This window comes from Dermacentor andersoni, chromosome 2 (genome assembly GCF_023375885.2).
Source record: "Dermacentor andersoni chromosome 2, qqDerAnde1_hic_scaffold, whole genome shotgun sequence".
NCBI classification, from domain to species: Eukaryota; Metazoa; Arthropoda; class Arachnida; order Ixodida; family Ixodidae; genus Dermacentor; species Dermacentor andersoni.
Genome location: NC_092815.1, coordinates 53,977,022 through 53,999,252, shown reverse-complemented (window position 1 = coordinate 53,999,252; position 22,231 = coordinate 53,977,022). Strand labels below are relative to the sequence as shown.

The window sequence follows — 22,231 nt, the reverse complement described above, 5'->3', positions numbered from 1 at the left end:
TGGAATAAAACCATCACCTTAACTTTCCTGCTTACAGATTGAGGAAATTAAGAAATTAACCGTGTCTCAAAAGCAGGTAAGATGCAAGCAATTACCACTATAAATGTTGCCATGCAAGGTATCCGCCAACGACATTCCAAGAGTGCCTATCGATATGCATCATGACATTCAGCTGTTTTTATTTTCTGTTTTCCACGTCGTACAGTTGTCGTTACATCTTAGCCACAGACACAGCAAATGATGTATGCAACTGTGGACCACACATATGAGAAATACCCACTGCAAATGTTCCATGTATGGCATGCAGCACTCCCCACGCATGTAATTACAAAGACTATAGTAGCAACATTTCCATACTAGACTGTAGTATCAGTTACAGTAAGCATATTCCCACTGTGAGCATGAAGAAATATTACTTCTAGCTCTTCGATTTCGGTTTTGTGTTTAGGAAAGGTGAGTGTTCAGACTTAAATCGGCATTTGAGGTCGTCTCTACGCTTCAGAGGTACGTTCCTCATCAAATATGTTATATAACTAATCATACTGTGTGCGAGAGACTGATTTTGCATGCTGCAAGAGGGGTGAGGCATCACCAACAGCCCAAGAAATCTACTATACTTATGCAATACTTCCATTTAATCGAGGACTGATCTGCTTTTACGGCAAGCACTCGTTTATAAGGAAATTACTCAAAGTTCTGCTGCTATCCAAAACAAATAGTATGTTTCATATTGGACAGTTCAATAAATAACGGATGAAGGCTTCGCTTACTTTGAAGTGCAAACAGCCCTTACTGTGCCCATTATGAGAATGCGAAGAATAGGCGGACAAATGAAGATGCCAGTGGCATTAAAGAGTCACTAAGGAGGAAGACTAAACGAGTTAAGACTGCAGCTGGTAATTTATTGTTTCAAAACTTCATTTTCATTGATGTTGTAATAAATGGTTGATTATAACTCAAGCAAATAAAGGCAGAACTTCCATTTTCTCAGTATGGCAAGAAATTAGGCTAGCTGGTGGTTGTTCATATTATAATGCGCTGAGTAGTACTGACAAACGACAAGACACGGCAGACAGAAATGATGTTGCATGTCATTCCTGTGTCTTTTGGTGGCCCAATTTCTGAATTTCATGCAGAAATCGTGGCACAGGTACATCAATGTGACATCACAGAATTCTATGTAGTATGCATTTCCTTGTATTTGGGCCACTATTGTGCAGGATCAGTTACTGCTAGGATAAGTCTGGCTATTTTAGAATACAATGTAGCCTTTTAACGATGAACAATTAACTATACTCAAGCAGACATACACTATTTAAATCCTTGAAGTCATGCCAAGCTGATGCAAGAATGTCAGGGCAGTGTTGCCAATGGTATATTGTTTATAGGTCTTCTCTGGTTTACCAAGTCTCCTTATTAAGGATAGCTGTATTTATATTGCATAATTTACTAATACAGCCTAATATGCCTCTTCAGCGTCCATTCAAGGAGATCATACAATTTGCACTTGCTTCATAGTGAAGTGAAATGCAGCAGTGGCAAAAACAAACTTCTGGGGCTGGCTAAGACACTAAGCAAACCATTAGAGGTGGCAGGCTTGTCAAGTAGTACATATTTTTTTGTGACAGAATGAATGTGCTCTTGCACAGGTGGTAACAAGCATTTTGCAACAATGATCTTTGTTCAAGAGGATTATGCTGTGCTGAAGTGCACTGCTTCAATATAATTGTGTGAATGTTATTCTTATCGAAAGACTGCTCCAAACAGCTTCCTCATTGTCTCAGTAACTTCTATATGACAAAATCTTATTGGATTTGTACTTTCTCTTGTAAAAGGTTCATGTGCAATATTATGATAGAAAAATGTTAGAACATAGACATCCAAGCTACAGTCTTAAATTGTCAATTCAGATGCTTTCTGTGCAAGTGCCCAGAAGGTCCGTCCTGAATAATTTTTTTAAGCAAGCTTCCCAAATAGCTAAATATGGAGCATCATATTCTACTTGTGGTAAAATGGCTCCAACTGCATTTTCTATATGCAAAGCAGAAAGATGATAAGTTTTGAAATAAAGTAGGGCATTTTTATTGTCTAGTTGGGACACGGTGAATGAAAGTAGCACAAAGACGATAAGAAGGCAGAAGGAACGCAGAAGTGATGATGAATGCCAGCCACCAATTTTCATATTCATCCAAGTTAACCGGGTTCTGCATGCTGGCTTTTCTTTTTTGTGACACTGATTCCAACTTATATAGTTAGGTTTTCTCACAGTATAAATTTTAAATGCACCTCCAGATTCACCAAATAACAGCAGTATACACAGCACAGTCATCTTGAGGCCATAGATGACATCATCCACAACATGAAACATTGGGGAAGAAATGCATCACCACAGAGCAAAAATTATCTCCATGGCTGCTTGGAAGAATAAGGTATGACAATAGAAAATTGACATTATTATATTGTTTATGACATCACTGTGGTTCTAAAAAGGGACGTATGTGACTAGCCACTGCATCTGGATAAGTCATGTGAACATGGTGGTTGCCCTCTACTTGAACAATCTGAAACGTGCGGCAGTTTTGTTCACAGACGTCGGACAGTATCTTGTGCTTCGCAGATGTGGCACCAAAGCCAGGAACGGCCATCACTACCAAGAGGTTGTTGGTGTAGCCGCTATAGTATTTTTTTAGAGCATCACTGTCAATCCGAGTCCACTGGATGTACCTAAGCCGTGTGTCTTTGGTCAGGATGTAGCGACCATCTCCAGCAGGCTTGCAACCACGTTTCATCAGCGTTCTAATGTTGTCTGGAAGGTAGCCTGGAACTACACTATGCTTGTAAAGCTTTATCACTTCCTCTTCCGTGTAGATAGGTGGCTTGCTGAGATCCTTCTGTTCAAGCCGCAAGTTGCCTTCTAACAATTCTCTTAAGCTTCGTGAAAGTTTGCTACGTCGATCGAACATAGGAGCCAAGGCATCAATCATCACTAAATTTTGGACCTGAAAAAAGAAACATAAAGGGTATTTGTAGATACCTATTCTGAAGCAAACTGCTCCACTATGAGATTGCTCACAGAATGCTTTGTGCAAGGACGCTGACAGCACCCATGAGCATGCCATGGATGTGATGAATTAAATACATCAAAAATGCTAGGAAAGGAAACAATAATGACAATGATACAAGCAATGTTTGCATTGAGAATGTGCTGACAGATTCTGTGGGTGAGCGTAATTGACTAAAAAAATCACTCATTAATTCACTCATTAAACTTAACTAATCATGATGCAATATGCCCTTATTGTGCTATGACAGCCTATACACTGAGCAAATGTCATGTTGCCAATCAGTCAGTGGTACTGCCATTAAAGCAGATTGTTTCACGATCTTGCAACATCATGCATAACCATGCCAATCATGCAACAACATATGAACACACCTTCTATAATACCAATTAGGCCGCATGTTGGTGCACTTAGCTATATCCTAAAATTGTGCTCTGCTTTATTTGAATGAATTAAATCTGCTCGATATCCACGCTGACTTAGCAATATGTCGTCACGGAGAAATGACGCCATAAGTGAGAGCAAACCTGTGGCATTTTTTCTAGCAACTACAGCAGATCCTCATCAATATATTCATGTTTGTTACATTTTCCCCACTTTGACACTGTGAAGCACTCGTCCCCTTTAGTTTCCATAAGGTTACGTGTACTAGTTTCCAGTCTACTATGTTTTTCTTTCTAGCTGTTAGGTCCATAAACTGTGACAGCACTGTTAATAAAATCAAAGAACTAGCTTGCGAAAATAGAAAGGAAAGCAACGTGTGGCGATTGAGCAGACTTGGCCTGGGCGTTCATCTTCTTTTTGGAATAAACGGCAGTGGAGGCTCTCTGAGTGTACTGTCCTTCACTGCACTTGAAGTCTAGCCTGTAGTACCACGGTGGCCTAGGTGAGGCTGCTCTTTTATATTCTTTTAATAGCCTCACAATAATTTTTTGTACTTGAAGTCTGTGGTCTACCGGACGACAAGGTCTTCAGACTTTACAGGCGCACCACCAATACACAAGGCATCACCTGTCGATGGTGCCTATGTTGACTGCTGCACATGTCACCATTGAAAATGGTCACTTCACAGAACCTGCCATGTAGCACTAAAGAATTGCAATCACTTATGTTTCATTGGCGATCACCAACCTAAACATATCTCATGAAGTTGAAACCCAAGAGGAGGTGGACAAAGGCGCAAGGGCTTGCCTGCATCTATGTTTGTGGATGCTGTCTGATGACCTTCGATGCCTTGCAGTTACTTCGACATACAAGGCTGCGTGGTAACTGAAAAATGACTGTGAGGGCTCGAAAAGAGGCTGTTATTATTGAAGATTTCACTCAATGACAAATGGAAATTACAAGCTATGTTTAGTGCGACTCATATGGCTACAATTGCTAAAAAAAAATGTTCAACATTCAATCTAACTGCCAGACAACAATAATGAGCCTTACTGAGTGAGTTTTCAATAATTTGCTGGCTTTCTATTAAAGTTAAATTAAAGTTTCACATGAGGGTAGCTTTTTGTCTCATCAATACCACTGCTACAAGTGCTATCAGATGTTAGATTTCCCCGGATTATACATTTATTTTCTGTGGTCCCCAAAAAATGTATCAATGAGGTTCTACTGTAGTATGTAGGATTATGTATAGCTTATGTTTAGCTACATAAGTTTTAAATTACTGGAGGTTAACTATGCAGAAAATTGTAGAAGGCTCACTAGAACACTTTAGAATTTGTAGAAAGCCAGAGAAGATGCTCAGAGGTGCAACCTACAAGAACCATTAGTTATTGTTTCAGGTCAGGAATGGAGCATCAAAATGTCAAGTTCAAGGTCTTTCTGGCTCTGAATTTGTTCTGAACACACTATAATATGAAATGTACAGAGGAGCATTGCATCCAAGCTAAAAAAAAATGAATTAAATTATGGGGTTTTACATAAAGAACCACAATATGATTATGAGGCATGCTGCAGTTAGGGACTATGGATTAATTTTGACCCCCTGGGGTTCTTAACCGTGCACCTAAATCCAAGTACACGGGCATTTCTGAATTTCACCCCCATCGAAATGCGGCCGCTGCGGTCGGTATTGAACCCGTGTCCTCGAGCTCAGCAGTGCAATGCCATAGCCACTAAGTTACCGTGACAGGTACATCCAAGCTTCCGTAGCCACTCTGCCGGCATTATGAACACTTCATTCACTGTAAAGAAATGCCTTTTAAAGCGATATAGCTGCTTTCTGAGAGTCTGATTTAAGTGCCTTGTGTGATGACACTCGGCAGCGGTTCTCGAACTTAACTGTCATAGACTCGGTGACTTGACAACAAGTACCAAAGAGACACCATTTAAATGGGGCACTTTACTGAGGAAAGGCATGAACACAAATATGATGCCACGCTAAGCCATAGCTACGGGTGCACAATATATTTTGAGTTGCCAGGGTCATATTTTAGGTATGCCACTCGGAGTCATTGATAGAAGGAAGTAGTGACATTCTCATGCCGTAGATGATTGCGCTGATGCAAGAGCCCACAGATTTTTTTCTATGTTGCCCTTAAATAGCATTAGTGGCTCAAACTAAAAGGCAGACATTGTAATACACACCTTCTCAGGAAAGATGCAGGCATAGTGCAGGCCCACTTGACCTCCTACACTATGTCCAATCAGGGAGAATTGACTCCAGCCAAGGTGGTTAGCCGCACGTGATATGTCGAGCCAAAACTGCATTGAAATGCACGGTATCCCTTTGGGCAAGTGTGAAGATAGGCCGTGGCCTGTGAAGTCAATGGCCACAGCGTGCCATCGAGAGTCAAGCTTTGGCACAAGGTGGTCAAAGCTACCAGCATTGTCCTGGTAACCGTGCAGCAGGAGAACGCGTCGGTGTGGGTCCTCGGCAGACGTGGGCAGCCACTGTTTAGCAGCCAGGTGCCCATACGGAATGGGGATCTGAAGCTCTCGGACCTCACGCTCCACAACTGGGACCTCACTGGCGGTAGTGTGGCACTGACTAATAAACCTGCACCTGAAAGGCACCCACCGCAGGTGCTTTGCAGAACTGCAAGAGAGGCATATGTCATTCTTATGTTAATTACAATTCATTACAATTAACACCATACTGCTTTAACACAAGGTTTTATGTTGTACCGGGAACTTGCACCTCACAGCATGTAGCATTGTGGTGTGGCCAGTGAGGGCAAATGCTCTTGCAGTATTCAACACTGTCTCCTTTCATAGAGGCAATAAGCTTTCCAAGAATGAAGGGAGGTTAAAAGTGCATGAAAAAACGAGGACAAGAGAAAGAAACACACAACACACCATGAGCACAGACTGCCAACTGTTCATTCTTAAAAATCAGAGCACAGGCTATTTCAAGCAGGATCTCCAGTACTTGACCACATCGTCACTCACACTTGTGCAGATAACATAAGAGAATGCAAACTCTAAGAGAATGCTCATTCGCGCTTTCTTGGAGCGGGGGGATGATTTTGTGTGCCAATCGTAGCTCTGCCTTTTCGATTCTGGGCCGTACTCGAACATCCAGGATTAGTCTTCGGTTACGACAGAGTCAAGAAAGCCCGGCTTATTTTGAATCAAATCCAACAATTCTTGACAGCACGAAACTCGAAGTTCTTTCTGATCTTCCGTCAACACTTTCGGCACAAGCTTCATGAGACCTTGCGCATTTGCAGATCCTCGGTGACTATCCCATGTACCGCAAATGTGGACATGTGTAGTGTGTCAGCAATTTGCTGGATGCTCAATCGACGGACGGAACGCAAAACTTCGCGCACACGATCCACCTTTTCGTCGGTTCTGGTCAATGTTGGGTGTCCTGAACAGGGTTCGTTGGTGACCTCTTCCCGGCCCTCCTTGAACGCCTTGTGCCACCTCCCGGAGTGTGACCTTGAAATTCAATCATCCTTGAAGGCCTCCTGAAGCATCTGGAATGTTTTGGTTGCATTCTTTCCAAGCTTCATGCAAAACTTGATAGTGTATTGCTGTTCAAGCGAACGCTCCATCGTGCCGTGTTATCCGCTCACACTGCTCGGAGTAAACTGGCGACCGGCTGCGTTGGTAGGGCAGAACCCTCCCCACATTTCCCGACCGGTTTTACTGTGCTGCCATGGATAGTCGCAGCATAATAAAATCATACGCATTACTTTCATAATGGACCCTGTATATGATTAAGCTCAGCCTGAACCTGCGAGCCATTACATGCATGGAAAAAAACCAAACAAACCGAGCGCAAGGGCAACTTTTTTTTTTTTTTGACGAGTGGCTTCCCAAAAAAACAATTTCTTCAAGTAAAACCGAAACAGACGGCGCGCTGACACACTTGTCGCTAGAGTTTTTAATGTGAAATGCGTCCACAATCTCCCTTTCTGTCTGGTCTCTCCATCTGAACAAAAAGGTTGTGTTTTCCAAGATCGGCTTGCAAGGAGTCTTTTGCTTACCCTCACCTTTACCTTTACATCCTTTGCAATGTTGGGCTAAGGTGCCTCCTGCAAAAAAACAAGCTTGTCCTCATTTTTTTGCAGAGTTTTATCCTCCCTTCAAGTATGAACCAACTAGCCCTCAAGAACGTTCTAATAAAGTACACGTACTTCCAAGAATGCCTGCCAGTTTTCCGTTTGCAGTTGCAGAAGCAATAGTCAATAATCACAAGGGTGTAGAATACCGTCACAACTTGAGTGGCCTAAAATGTGCAAGGTGAGGCATGGGGAGCCCAGTAAGTGCTAGAGACTGTCTGGTGAAAAAGACAATGCAGAAAATATTTCAAATTAGGCAACTTTTCGTTTCTTTGCTATTTTTGAGTTTGTTCTCATGATAGCTTACTGAGACTGCTAGACCTGTGCAGATAATTGGCTGTTATGGGATGTTTAAGTAGCAACTTTACATAAAGAGTTGACTGCAAGTGGTGCTCTTATGGCTATTCACCTCCTCTTTGTGGGTTTCCTACAGGGAGATGCAACATTTGTTTGTCATTTCTTAACTTTTATACTTGCACAATTTTAACCAATACAATTTTGTGATGAGCATGCGGTCAGGCATATAACTTTTCACAATTTTAAGTCAGATAAATAAATTAATACGCATTTCATATACATGTTCATAAATTCATAAATAGCATAGACATGCTCGAGTGCCTATTGTTGAGAGAGGAGTTGCACCATCAGTTCGTATCAAAAAGCACACAAAGAATTACATGCCTGACCCTGATCTAGAAAAAAATGCAAGGTATGTGCTTGTAGCCATTTAGGTTGAAAAGAAAGGGACTGCAGCTTCCTTGTATTAGTGATTTCAGTGATTATTTCTTCAATGCGTCATCATCATTATAGTGCTGGTGACATAATTTCCAGGTACTCTGTGCCCCAATTACTTTCATCTTGTGGCATGATGATTGTTTTGAGTAAACAATAATTACTTGTGATGACAGCAACACGAGTGTACACAGAGAATGTAGGTGCAGACGAGAGCCTCACAATGGCAAAAGGTTGTAAAGCTACAGGACCAGCTGCCCAGAGCATGAAGCCCTAGTGGCAGCACTGCAACATCATGGTGGCGCCGTCAGTCCTAGCTATGGTGAACATGGTGTTCTCGTCATAGCCATAACAGACGCCATTGTTCTGTTGCAGCAGAATCGAACATTTTTTAGTGGCATCACCGCAGACAACACCAACTTTGGGTCTATTGTGGACAGCACTGGAGGGGTATGTAATACCCACAAACATGGAGTGAAACTAAACTTAATGCAAAATGGTACTTCTATTCAAAATCTGAGTGGAGATCAGCCAGCAGTTTAGCAAGAAGAGTCATGTATAGACCCTTTTCACCGGCAAGTTTACTCGTTACAAACAGATGTCACTTGTGCCGTGCCTAGACTCTTGTTGCCTCGAGACCTGCTACATCGCCTCTGTGAAAGTTTGATTCCTGGCTGCAGTGGGCGCGTTCGGAAAGGAGAGGAATGCAAAAACGCTCCGGTACTACTTAGGTTCAGGCACAGGGTAAAGAATACAAGATGGTCGAAATGAATCTGGAGCTGCAGCACTACTATGTCCCTCATAACCCACTGTGCAGTTTAAGCATGCCTAAAGCACGCATTAAAAAAATCTGCTAAATATGCTGTATGGTAAGGCTGCTTCCTGGCTAGTGGAGTGATAACTGTGGCATGCTCACATGGATCTTTGTGCTAAGAGCTTAAAAGCTCGCAGTGCTTTGTGTTCACAGTGGAGGAGCATAAAAATGTAGCGCTCCTTAATGGTGTTCTGTTAACTCTGCCTCATTGTAGGTACTGTCCTCCCAGGCTTTATTCGTCCTTTCTTTTGTGAACTTAAACTGCGCTAGGGACAAGACACCAAGGTAGATGATTTCAGGACGAACGCAGACTAACAACTGGTTTATTGAAATCACACAATGCTGCCTCCTCGAACTATGCGCATGCCCAAACCAGATCATAATCGAGTGACCATGGGAGACTCCCTTGCTAAGCCCCTATCTACACCAAAAAATCAAGCTCTTTCTTGAAAAGATAGACTGACGGTTTGCTGATGCACCCATCTAGGCCATGTCTTGCTTCCAAGGAAGCTTCCAAGATTTCACGCGCCCTTCGGTCCTTTGCTCGCCCTAACACCTTCATTTTGTCAAACATCGGCTCGTACTTCTTCGCACATGACCTACAATGAGCTGGCAGATGCTTTCTGCTGGCATCTTTTAATCAGTTAGACTGCTCCATTAAATGATTGTTAATACATCTTCTTGGTTTGCCCCACATAGAACATTCCAAAGGTCAGTGGAAACTCGTACACCACCTCTGTTCTACATGGTACATATGTGCACCTGTATTTTATGCGACAGACACAGAGGAAGTGTATGAGTTTCCGCTGACCTACGGAATGTTCTATGTGGGGCAAACCGGAAGATGTATTAACAATCATTCAATGGAGAACTCTAACTCGGACCACTCTAATTCATTAAAATATGGCAGCGGAAAGTACCGGCCAGTTCATTGTAGGTCATGTGTGAAGAAGTGCAAGCCGATGTTTGAAAAAACAAAGGTGTTAGGGCGAGCAAAAGACCAAAGGGCATGTGAAATCTTGGAAGCTTCCTTGATAGCAAGACATGGTTCAAATAGGTGCGTCAGCGAACTGTCAGAGCATATGTTCAAGAAAGAGCTTGATTTTTTGTTGTAGATAGGGGCTTGGCGAGGGAGTGTTCCATGGTCATGCAGTTACGATCTGGCTTGGCCATGTGCATAGTTCGAAGAGGCAGCATTGTGTGATTTCAATAAACCAGTTGTTAGTCTGGGTTCGTCCTGTCTTCATCTACCTCGGTGTTTCGTCCCTAGCACAGTTTAAGTTCTCTAAAAGATGTCCTCCCAACTAGCCTCCCAACACACTCTCCTCGAGTCTATTCATCCTTGTTTCTTTTTGCCACAACCTCGGAATAAAATTTTGAACTGTCATCTAACTCAAACCAAGGAGTCGCAGTAGCCAATAAATATTTCCATTATTCTTGATCAAAGGCAAAGCTCATAGAAAAATATGATGGCCATATAGCACCGAAAATTTAGTAGAGACTCGCTCGCCCTCGTAAGTGTTATTTTGTCTCCACTAATGTCCAGCCCCATTCATTGAAACTTGGAGACTCAGTCACATATTAGATATGAGTGCATTCGTTGTAGAGTATGCTGACCAATGAGTGGTTTACATATGTTACATAAGAATGTTCAAAGCTAAACATTTCAACCCAAGTTACAATGTAAATGAGTTACGAATGATATGGTATGTGTTCTGTAAGCTACTGTAAAACTTCAAAAGATAAATGTTTTAAGCTTGGAGCGTGGCATAATAAAATTTAGTGCGACTGACAAATTTACAGGTGATTATGTATAAAATAATGTGATGACATCGCACCAAAAACATTACTGCATCAAAAACATGACAAATGGTGGTTTCTAAGCCATTGGCAATTAAGAAACACTGATGGGCGAATGACAGTAATGCTGGTTTATTACATAGACTGAAAGTACATACCGCCGTGTCTTGGGAAAACTATTTCTATCTTTGCCTTCTAATATGCACACCATACAGCAGTGCTCACACCATTTGGAGAAGGCGTAATAAGCTCAGAAGAAAATGAATACGCAACATTTACGTCTTCTGAAGGTTTGGAAAATGTTTTGTGTCATTCACACAGCTATTGTGAACAGAGGCAACAGAGGTCGGCTGAGGAAAGCAATGGTGCTCACGGGAGTGTCACAAAAAGGGGTCTATAACTGGTTCTGTATTTAGGCAACACTCAGTGCTGTTCAAGCACTCATAACTGTTTCTTTTAGTCTGAGCAAGCCATATACAGCACTGTGATCTGGACCTTATGCCCTGAAATGTGCCTTGATTAAATGTGTATAAGGAAAACGCAAATATGCCTCTAGGATGAAGGAGTAGTGACAATATCTTCTATTCCATTTATTATATGTTAAATGAAGGTCCCATGCTGCTAAACCATAAAAAAAATACTGGCATGCCTCAGGGTGGTCTGAATAAATTATTATAGTAGCTTTTTTACAGCCAGTTTCTGTTTCTCTTTCCATAATGTGACTATGTTTTGAGGTCATGAAGCAGAAGGTGGTAATATGTATAGGAGCAGGACATCTCAACATTTTGGCACTTGCTCTAGCTTACTCAGTCATCTGCTGTGCTGTTAGAGCAGGTGTCGCAACAAGTAGCAGCATAGGAGGCAACCAAGCGAGCTGGAGCTAGTGTCAAAACATTGCAATGTTCTGCTCTGATGTTACCACCTTCAGCATCATGACTTAACAACATGGTCACCTCCTGGGAACAGATACAGAGACTGACTTCAGAGCTATTATATTAAGCTATTATATTAAAGTATTCAGGGTGCTCTGAGGCATGCCAGTATTTTCTTTATAATTTAGAGGTATAAAATATTCCTTTAACGGAAAAAAAATGGAGTAGAATATATCCTGTTGCTACTCCTTTAATGTAACAAAAGTGATAAAAAAGCTCATTAAGGCATAAATGGAAAACGAAATGTGCTCTCTTCATTATAACCCTAAAGCGAGAGAGAAATCCTTAATTTTTTTCCAATGAACTTTACTGGGAGGGGGCCCATAGTCCATGCCCCCCTGGAAAAAAATTAAATTATGGGGTTTTACGTGCCAAAACCACTCTCTGATTATGAGGCACGCCGTAGTGGGGGACTCCGGAAATTTCGACCACCTGGGGTTCTTTAACGTGCACCTAAATCTAAGTACACGGGTGTTTTCGCATTTCGCCCCCATCGAAATGCGGCCGCCATGGCCGGGATTCGATCCCGCGACCTTGTGCTCAGCAGCCTAACACCATAGCCACTGAGCAACCACGGCGGGTCATCCCCCCTGGAATTGTGATAATAGTGCTAAACAATAAAATAAGCATATGTTACATAAATTTAAAATTATCATAAACAAGCCTAACTGCATTTTATGTGTACCAATAGCTATTAACTACACTGGCTTAAACAAACATTACACTTCTTTCACGTGCATTTTAGCAACTGTTGTAAATTAAACCCATTGGTCAAATAAGGCACACCAGACAAGCATTTTACTATATGTAGACATTCAGGTTCACAAGCTTTTTATAAACAAATGTGTCACTGAGTTTTCTTTGCAGCCATAGTTAAATTTTTGCAACCCAAGGTTTTCGAGTTTATCATGAACATCTAATGCGCCAACCATTACATGACTCATCAGCTCAGTCATGAACAATTAATGAAGCTATTAGCTGATTGTAACTGCAGTGACTTAATTACCTGCTATATCAATGATAACAACGTCAGCTGTCACACCATTATGGAACCAATGCACCCTTTTAAAAACATTCATGAGAAATAAGCACTCCAAGCTACAGTAAAAGTGTGGCACAAATTTGGATGAAGTGCCCTTACTTTACAAATGAATAAGGTTACACATAACTGCCAATTCTTTTCACAGAACACTATGAAAGCTTTGAGATGGTGCTGTGTAAAGAAGGAGCAAGACAATAACAAAAAATAAGTAGACAGCAAGCACAGAATAACTACATGAATGCAGTGAGAGAAACCTCAATGTTGAACACTGAACAAATTGCACAGATGCAACCATGATCATAAAAGAAAAAAGAAATAATCAGTTCTATGATGCTTCAGTGTTACTTCACAGCATATATTGAGTGGTTAAAAAGAGAGAACTCTGCTCTTAATCCAGCATCAAAAAAATTGCACAGTATGCACTCACCTAAGAGCAGCTGTTATTTGAAACATGCTGAAAAACAGGGAGGGTCTGCTGACTCCGATCTTCGTTAAAATGAGCTATCAAGGCAAGCCTGGCACAGACAGGTCACTGTAGGAGAAAGGAGTGCCACCAGTAAAACAAATGAGGGCTTGACAAAGCCAAGATATTTTAGATTACATATTCAAGTAACAGCATTCACAGAGCTGAAGTTCCTGAGTGGAGATCATTTCTGCATAATTGTTCCGTCATCCAATAAGCATGCTTCCCTTAGACAGAGTACAATTATGTTGTCTGGATTTGGGGAAAGCAATTTATTTGGACAATCTCACCATCACTGAATTTCTTTAAAATGATGTGCAGGGCTGCGCTTTATACTTAGATCCCTCAACAAACGCAATATTCTACTATGTAAATGTGGCGACATGTTGTCCTGTAGTTTCATTACTGTCGTAGTCATGATGCAGAAGATGCTGTCATCTTTCAGTTGTTTCTCATGTACAAGCTTCTGCATTGACCTGCCATCCATTCATTAACTGCATTACATGCATGAAATAACATAAGTAAGCCTTTTCTTTGTGTCGAGCGGGCTTCGCACAAGTATTTGATTTAGTATTATATTTGATATACGAAGGTCGTTTTCAGGAGTATTTGTATTCGACCACATTAAAATGTTGCATTATTTGGACACTTCTATGTACAAGGTATGCTACGAGAAATTACCATTCATGTGTTAGCTTGCTGAAGGGCAGAATGAACTACTGCGTAATTTGATGCCCTTTTAGATTGTCCGAATGCTCCTGAATGCCTCTTGCATGGGTAAGACGTCAAACATACTTAATGTTCATAAGTTGCACGCCAATGCAGGATTGCAAGCTCGAGATGTGTTTTGTTAGCTATGAGCTCGATGTTTGACCTCAAACTGCAGTTGTACATTGACAGGAGAAAGCACCTGCTGCAAAATGGTACAGGACACACTGTACACAGAGCACTTGCTGGTGACGACATGTAAACAAGAATCAAGCGAGGGTGTTGCGACGAATGCACCACATGCATTTACAATACTGCAGGTGTTTCGTTCGATTACGTGTAGGGTCCTTTGTACTTGTCTCATGTTCTTTAAAATCTGGGTGGTTAAAATCGTGTGTTATTTTTAATGAGGTAAACAGGGGAGAAATAATGGTTCTTGTTGTCTGGTGCCCATAGTTCAGGATACATTCCTGGTACCTTTAACAAACGATTAAATTAACACAAGCAATGGTCTCAGTTCAGACACAGATGTTTACTTAAACAAGCAAAACATTCATTATCATTTCGTTTTGAGCATTTGTGTCCGTCCTAGACCTGTCAAGCCTTTGAATGTACCTGACTTGGGATAACATCCTCTCAACGTCAAAGCGACCATTCACAATGCAGAGCAATGTCAGCCCTGCTTTTGCTCCCCAACACATTGCAGCCGTTTACATGTAAGCAACATGCAGGAAATGTAACGTGTCACTGCCTCATTCCTGTAAACGTGACTACTAATATGGCAACACTGTCATCATTTACTCAAGGCCGCAGGCATTGAATATGTATTTTCTTCCTAGACATTTAGAAAAAGGAAGCATATATCCTGTTCATACACGAACAATAATAATTCTGGCGGCACCTATCTCACAATAAATGTCGACTTTAATGCAGTTAGCATTGGAGCCACGTAGTGGCATCCCGTATTGCTAGCACCGAAACAAGTCACGTGTGAGGCATGCACTGCTGCTGCTCTCCTGTCGTGCTTCCCCCGAGACACGCTAAAACATCTAGCACCGCCACTGTGAAGTTGTATGGCATATGCCTTGAGTATATATAATGTGTGTTTTATTCAGACCAGCACTGGAGAAATTAAAAAGAAAATTTTTTTTAAGCGACGCTTTCTTTGCCTTTTTCTTCAACTTTTCCAATGCTTCTGCTGCTGTCTTTCACACTGCGTAGCGGGGGGGGGGGGACACAATGTGCGTATACATGTGGAGTGTGAGAGAGGTAAGGCAATGCAAGAAACTCGTTTGAACCTTTCCATCGTGTTATACGTTCACAGTGCCCTCTGGAGCTCCCTGGGTGTCGCCACAATATCCTATTGACAACTGTAATTATCTGTGACCCCTGAAAAAGCATTGCAGGAACTGCAGTGCTTATGTTTCTACCAACATGCAACAGTCCAGAAGTGAGGTAGATAGAATGGTAGAGAGGACGTATGGAGAGGAGGCAGTGAATGGGCAGAACCGATGCAGTCCCGAAATGAGCGAGTGACAGCCTTGCCATTCTTTGCTTGCAGTTTCCATACATGAGGAGGAGGGTGGGAGAGGGAAAAGGTGACGTAAGGTGAGCAAATGCTGCTACCAGACACGACACTGGTTGTGGACAAACTGGATAAATTTCAGTTCAAGGTACGATACGGTACGTATTTGCCATTTCTGAAAAATTAACACCATGCAAGTTTGTCGAGCAGACAACTGATGCAAGGTGTACAGACGCAAAGCCGCATTAAAGCACCGTACCATCTAGGCGACACTATGGAAGCGATTGAACATCAAATCAACACTTCTGTGCTTGCCACGGTAGCTTCATGGCTGAGGCATTGCTTGAGGTTGTGGGTTCAATCCCGACCACGGCAGCTGCATTTCGAAGGGGGCTAAATACAAAAACGCTTGTGTTTTAGATCTAAGTGCACATGAAGGAACACCACAGGGTCACAATTATTCTGGAGTCGGCCACAACAGCGTGCCTCATAATCCAATTGTGGTTTTGGCACGTCTGGTCCCATAATTCAAAAGGTTAACACTTCTGCCATAATGTGATGTGCCGTGTGAGGCAATGACAATGCCCAGCCCTATCAAGGGATTATGAACAATGCCGCACAACACCACCTCAAGCAAACATGTCTCCTTGTGTTTTCCGTGTACTATGCATACAAACAGAAGTGGTGCACACAAGGTAACATTTAACATCTATTTACTACGTTCGTATTGGACTAAACGTTGAAGAAATTAAACATTTTCCATCAACATCACCATTGGCTATCTTCAATCAAAGCAAACAACAAAGAAATCTTTGCTTACATCGATTCCCACAGCACGCAAGATCTGCAGAATTTTTTCATTGAAGAGCAGCATATACCCAGTAGCACATACCCAGCGACCCAAGTTGGCATGAAAGCGCTTCATTGAAGAGCGGCACATGTCATGTCACATACTCAGCCGTTGAAGTTGGTCCAACGGTTGGTTTCGAACACAGTTCCTTCAGCCCAGCAGCCCGATACTCTACACATTATACTATAGACTACCCAGTGACCCATGCACCCACGTTGGTGGCAAATAGGTAAGCTGCGTACAAGCATACGTACTGACGAACATATGGCAAACTAGATGAAGTTCAAATGCTAATTGCATGTTAATTATTACACAAATCCTCACCACTTGCTCACTCAAGGCAGGAAGAGTTTATCGGTTTTTTAACATCTCCATTTATTCCCTCTACGAAAGGGCAGAACTAACTTTGGGAAGAAATCATGTTTAATCCGACTGTTATAAAACTTACCCGGGGTGGAGAAATGGCGTATTATCGGGGTTTTACGTGAGAACAATAAGACATTGTTTTGTGCCACAGAATAAAACAGTCTTGGTTGCAATACGCGCACAATCACAGTTCCGAAATAAAGCAACTGCATAGTTGCATTCTAACTTTATCTAGGCCGAGTTGGTGCTTGCTGAACGACATACTATTGTCGCATAAAAATACCGGAAAGGAAAGATTAACAGCGACAGATATATTACAAAGAAAGACAGCGCTACGCTGACAACTGTTAAGCACAAAGCTTGCTACACATGGTGGGAGGAAAAGGATCGGAGGAAGCATCGCGCAACGCGATTGAAGTCGAGTGTGTCGTCCCAACACGTGACAGACACAGTCAAAGCAGCCGAGCAGCTGCCGGCTGAGCTCACATCGATTAGGGACTACCCACAGAATAGATAACTACCGGGCACCAAACGTCTCGGCAAATCTCGATTCTTGCTGCGTCGAGATCACGATCTCCACGCAAGAGGTCATGCATTGGGCCGACACAGAGCAAAGGGACTTTATTCTTCTTCGTGGTTTGGGTGAGCGAAATTACGCTTAATTCTGCAGCCCATACGGGAGCACAGGTTGCAGAATCAAGCATCCTTCCCTTCTTTAGTTCACTATATCATCGCAGTAGTAAAGGGACTGGCGTATAGGAGCTTTCCCATGCCAAAGCTGGCTGCTCTCTCTCTTTCCTTCCTACATATCAACGCCTCCTATAATATAATAGTTATAGGAGGCGTTGTACATATATAGCGTGCCAACACCTCCTATTATAGGAGGCGTTGAGCGTGCCCACACTTTCGACACTAGGGGGCGGCAAAGAGCAAACAACAATAAACGACAAGTCATCTTGTATGCAGCAAACCCAGCAATTTCATTTCCGCATCATATAACAAAACATATGTTTGACTAACACAAGCTTGACCACTGATATGAGTACGATACAATGCTTGCAATGTTTAGCTTCATTATTAAGCGGTCGACAAATGACAGAAGTGCTCACCAGCTGCCGCAACTACAGCGACTGCTCGGATTCGGAACTAGCGCCAAACTCCGTGCTAGCGCATAGGTGTTCTGTGCTAGCGCTTCCTCAAAACGTTGCGACATGCATGAGGCATGTGTGAGGAAACGCCTACGTCTACCGGAAGCGAAAGGCAGGTGTCTTTGAAGACAACGATAAAACTTAGCCATTTACTCAAAGAGTTGTTCTTGATTACAGCAGCCCGCCTATGAAGCCAGTAGCTTGTGGCACACAAAGGAGCATATCGCAAGCTGCGTTTGGTCCTTTCACCACTTACGCAGTCATTCATGCATGCCAGTGCCTTCCGTCTATGCACACGTGGGCAATCCAGAACACTGACACGACGAACCAGGCGTTACACCGGCTACACTACACAACCGACAAGATAAGCAACAGCCGGCAAGAGCAGGGGTCCGGGGGACGCAACCGAAACCAACCGGCAAAACACTTGTGATGATGACGATACCAATGTGCCGTATGTGTTTTTATACACAGTAACACAAATTTCGCGTTATCTGCGTGTATAATTTTATCAATAAATAACTGCTACGTTGCTGCTACTAACTTGATCCGGTCGGCGGCTGTGATACTACGAACTCGGAGTATAAAGCTGAGGCGGCTCAGGCCATTGCTCAGGCATATGGCTCTGGCAGGCTCAGGCATCAACGTCTACTTGGATAAACGCAGAAGTAGCATTTAAAACAATTTGCTATCCTGCTTTATGGTGTTAATTTCTCTCTTTGCCGATTCTGGCAAGTAATAACGAGTAAATTAGGATTTGAGCAAAGTGAGATCATAGTATCTGACGTAAATTGCAATGTCCTTTAAAAAAGAGAGCATTCTACTGTGTTTTGCATCGAAACAGCAGTGTTTAACCGCAGGCTGATCTCAGATTTCGCAGAGAGGTACTATTTTGCATGAAGCTTCTTTAATACGTACCATGTTTGCGGACATTACTAGTTTCTTCTTAAATAAATTCGATGTTCGCATCGTCTGGAACGACGCTACCGCTGATGCTGCAGCAACGGCTGCTTCAATCTTATGACTAGGGCGCCTAAAGCTACTGAAAAATAAATTCAGGGGCTTTAAGGCACCACCTCTACAAGAGAAGGCCTGAGCGCTCGGCGAGTGACGTCACGGAGAAGAGGCCGGCGGCGTACTCAGGGATACGGGTTGAACCAGGCATTGGTTGAACGAAGGGATCGCGCCCTTATGGGCAACGTTAGCCAAAGCGCAGTTATTATATTTTTGTAGGCATAGTTGAGCATATGGCCCGCAGAGGGTGTTCCAAGATTAGTTTATTTATGCACAACTATTTACGCGTTGCATTATTAAATATTAAAAAGCCAGTTTATAAAAAATGAAATGGTTCTACCTTAGGATTGAGAACGAATTTCGGGTAAATGATGACAGGGAGCAACGCTTATATTGAAAAGTCACAGTGCTGCCCTCTTTTTCAGAGTAGCTGCTTTGCCTTGATTTATCGTCGGTGTCAAACTGTTTGCCGTTCATGTGACCACAAAAATTCTTCAACACAATGTTAGCACTGCACCATAACACATATCTCATGACAACTTCACTAGTGTGCCCTTCTTCACATTCGGGACACATGTATTTATTCCAGTCTAGATTAGGCTCTAAACGAATAAGTAAGCTTTCGAGGAATTCTTACATACAGTACCGCAGTCCATGTATTTACAGCGCCTTGAATGAGTTTAGCAATGGAGATACAAAACATTCGTGCAACTATTTACAAAGAAACAGCTGCCTTATTCCACAGAATTCCAGCTTTTCTCTTCTTTGCCTTAGCATGGGCACCCAATATTCTGTCATTGATCTTGCGGAAACATGAATGCATGATTTTTCTGCCCCGATTTGCCATTGCTCCAGCTATTGGGCACGCAGCACTTATTAGGCATATCCTGGCATGAACGTAATCCACATTCCGTGGCAATGAAGGCTTGCAGGACACACAACCGCAATCGCACCACAAGCACAGAGACTACATGCACGGTTCACATCCAAAAAAACAGTGCGCTCGGAAGCATGTCGTAGCGTGCCAGGACTTTTCTAACCCCCAAGCTATCCAAAGAACGGCAGGGTTCCCGGAACTAATCGAATTGTTATCGCCATTGTAGCCCACTCGGTCTTCCGCGTCTTATTTTAAACACAGGTGCACCGCTCGTAGCTTCGTAGCACACCACATGGAACTTCTATGTGGGCCTCTTTTGCGTGACGTAGCTCAAGGGGAGAGGGTACAGCCAGAAGGCCTTAAGTTCTCTAGAGGTTGTGTTTAAGGCCACCTCAATATCAGCGCCACCTTCCGAATGCGATGTCGAGGCATACTGCAACCATCGAGTTTCTATGCAGCTGAACGGCGGCGCCAGCTTTCACCACTACGGCGAAACATAGTGACTGGGCCATGTTCTCTGGCGTTCTGTTGTAGAGTGATGGAGAATGGCACGCTACTAACTGAAGTTGAGTCTAAAGTAAAACAAAAATCAGTTTCTGTCGGCAAAGTTAATAAATACGCAAAGAAACTCTCACAAAAGTTATGCAGAGATCTCACGCACTTTGTTAATCAATGTTATGCGAAGCGTAATTGGCCAGGTAAGTAGCTATAGATTAGCTGGCTATCCAGAATCATTTGGGGTTCCGCGAAGTGTTACCGGGTGTCATTTATGTTGTGTCATGTCATGCATATCCTCATATGTATACTGTTAAACAACCACGACGGCATCACGATTACAATTCAAATATCTAGTCAGTCCCCCAAGTACATTGCTGTGACTTTGGGGTGGAGGACGAAAGATGGACTCTTTCCGCAGACGAAGAAGAAACGAAAAAATTTATACAATGTTTACAAATAGTGGATGATAGCATACAGGTAGCAGTAAGAGCACATCAGACTGACTGGGCGGCTGGAAGCGACTCTCTGTCCTCACAATGGGCCGGTTCTCCCTTAAATCCCTTCGGCGACCCCTCGTCGGCAGGGAACAGGCAGGCAAAATGGGCATGGCCTGAAATATTTTGACTAATGAGCGAGCGGTGATGGCCCATTTGGAATAAAAACAAAATGGAATAGTTTTACGTTACACCGGCCCAGTTTGGGCGTCGACAGGAACCAGGCGGGGCAGGGCGATGACGTCAGCCGCGTCGAATTCTTAATTCGTCGCGAAGATGGCTGGGCGCTGCGGAGATGGCTGGCTGCTTCTTGAAGTCGCCTCCCGTGTTGAATCCTTGATTCGTTGCGGAGAAGTGGGGGCTCCCGTCGCCTCGTGGTAGCCACCAGGTGCTCGTAGTATGGCACAACAACATATACATTTAAAGAAATGACCATGATGGCATCATGACCACGAGCATCTTGTCATTCATGCCATTCAAGTCATGACACACACACACACATATATTTTCATAAAACAGCGCCAGAGAAATGCAGACTGCGAAAAGAAACAACAGGACTGTGCACTGACGCAAATGCAGTTGAAGAAACACGGAATATAAGCCTTTAAAAAATGCCACCTGGCGGACACAATATAAAAAGCATATAGAAACAAAATGAAGAAAACAGGAAAAGAAAAAAGGCATGGATAGGGACAATATAAACAGGAATTCATACAGTCGCATGTACTACCAGATTACGAGGCGCAAGAATGTAGCTGATATTTGACTTCTTAATTCATGTGGCAGAGGTATCGATGGTTGGCTTATACAATCATCTTGAAGTTGATAAATATGAAAAGACGCTATGATTCTTCAATTAAGCTGATTATGACTGCGGGCGAGAACGATGGTGTTAGTGTAACAAGGCAAACAACCGCACTTCTTGCAATGGTCTGCTAAGTGGGAACAAGGTGAACTGGTCAGGCCATGCTTGTGTTCTTTTAATCTCGCATTGACGCATCTGCTGCTCTGACCAACGTATGTCTTTTCATAAGACAATGGCAGCTGGTAAACAACACCACCACAAATAAATGCACATGCCTAACACCACAACCACGCATACCACCATCTTTCTCTATATATATGTTAGCTTAGTTCTAACAAGATTATAGTCTCATTAGCTTAACTGGTAAGGAAAACACAGCATCAATGCTGTCTCTGTTAGCAATATTCTTCAGATTATGCGACAACTTGTGTACATATGGCATGACAACTGGCCTCTTTTCATGGCAGTGCTCTACTCATTCTCCCATCCGTTTGACCCATTTTAAGCACTTGTTACAAGCCGTGGTGACACAGTAGCTGGGGTAGCCTATTGGATGCAACCTAGATAACTGCTCCTGGAAGCTGCCC

The 22,231-nt window shown here is 42.8% G+C and overlaps 1 protein-coding gene across 2 annotated transcripts; it reads right to left on the bottom strand.

Moving 5' to 3' along the window:
• Positions 1-175: 175 nt before the first annotated feature.
• On the bottom strand, positions 176-18,443 carry LOC126542302 (serine hydrolase-like protein). 2 transcript variants are annotated; one of them, XM_050189321.3, is made up of 4 exons: positions 18,213-18,443; positions 13,324-13,428; positions 5,652-6,102; positions 176-2,999 (listed from the first exon to the last, which is right to left on the bottom strand). In XM_050189321.3, exons 2-4 carry the CDS (start codon positions 13,347-13,349, stop codon positions 2,472-2,474), a joined length of 1,005 nt encoding a protein of 334 aa, XP_050045278.1. In that variant the 5' UTR covers positions 13,350-13,428; positions 18,213-18,443; the 3' UTR covers positions 176-2,471. The 2 variants fall into 2 exon arrangements, with proteins under 2 accessions (XP_050045278.1, XP_054933130.1); XM_055077155.1 differs by lacking the exon at positions 18,213-18,443 and adding an exon at positions 16,413-16,503.
• Positions 18,444-22,231: the final 3,788 nt, after the last annotated feature.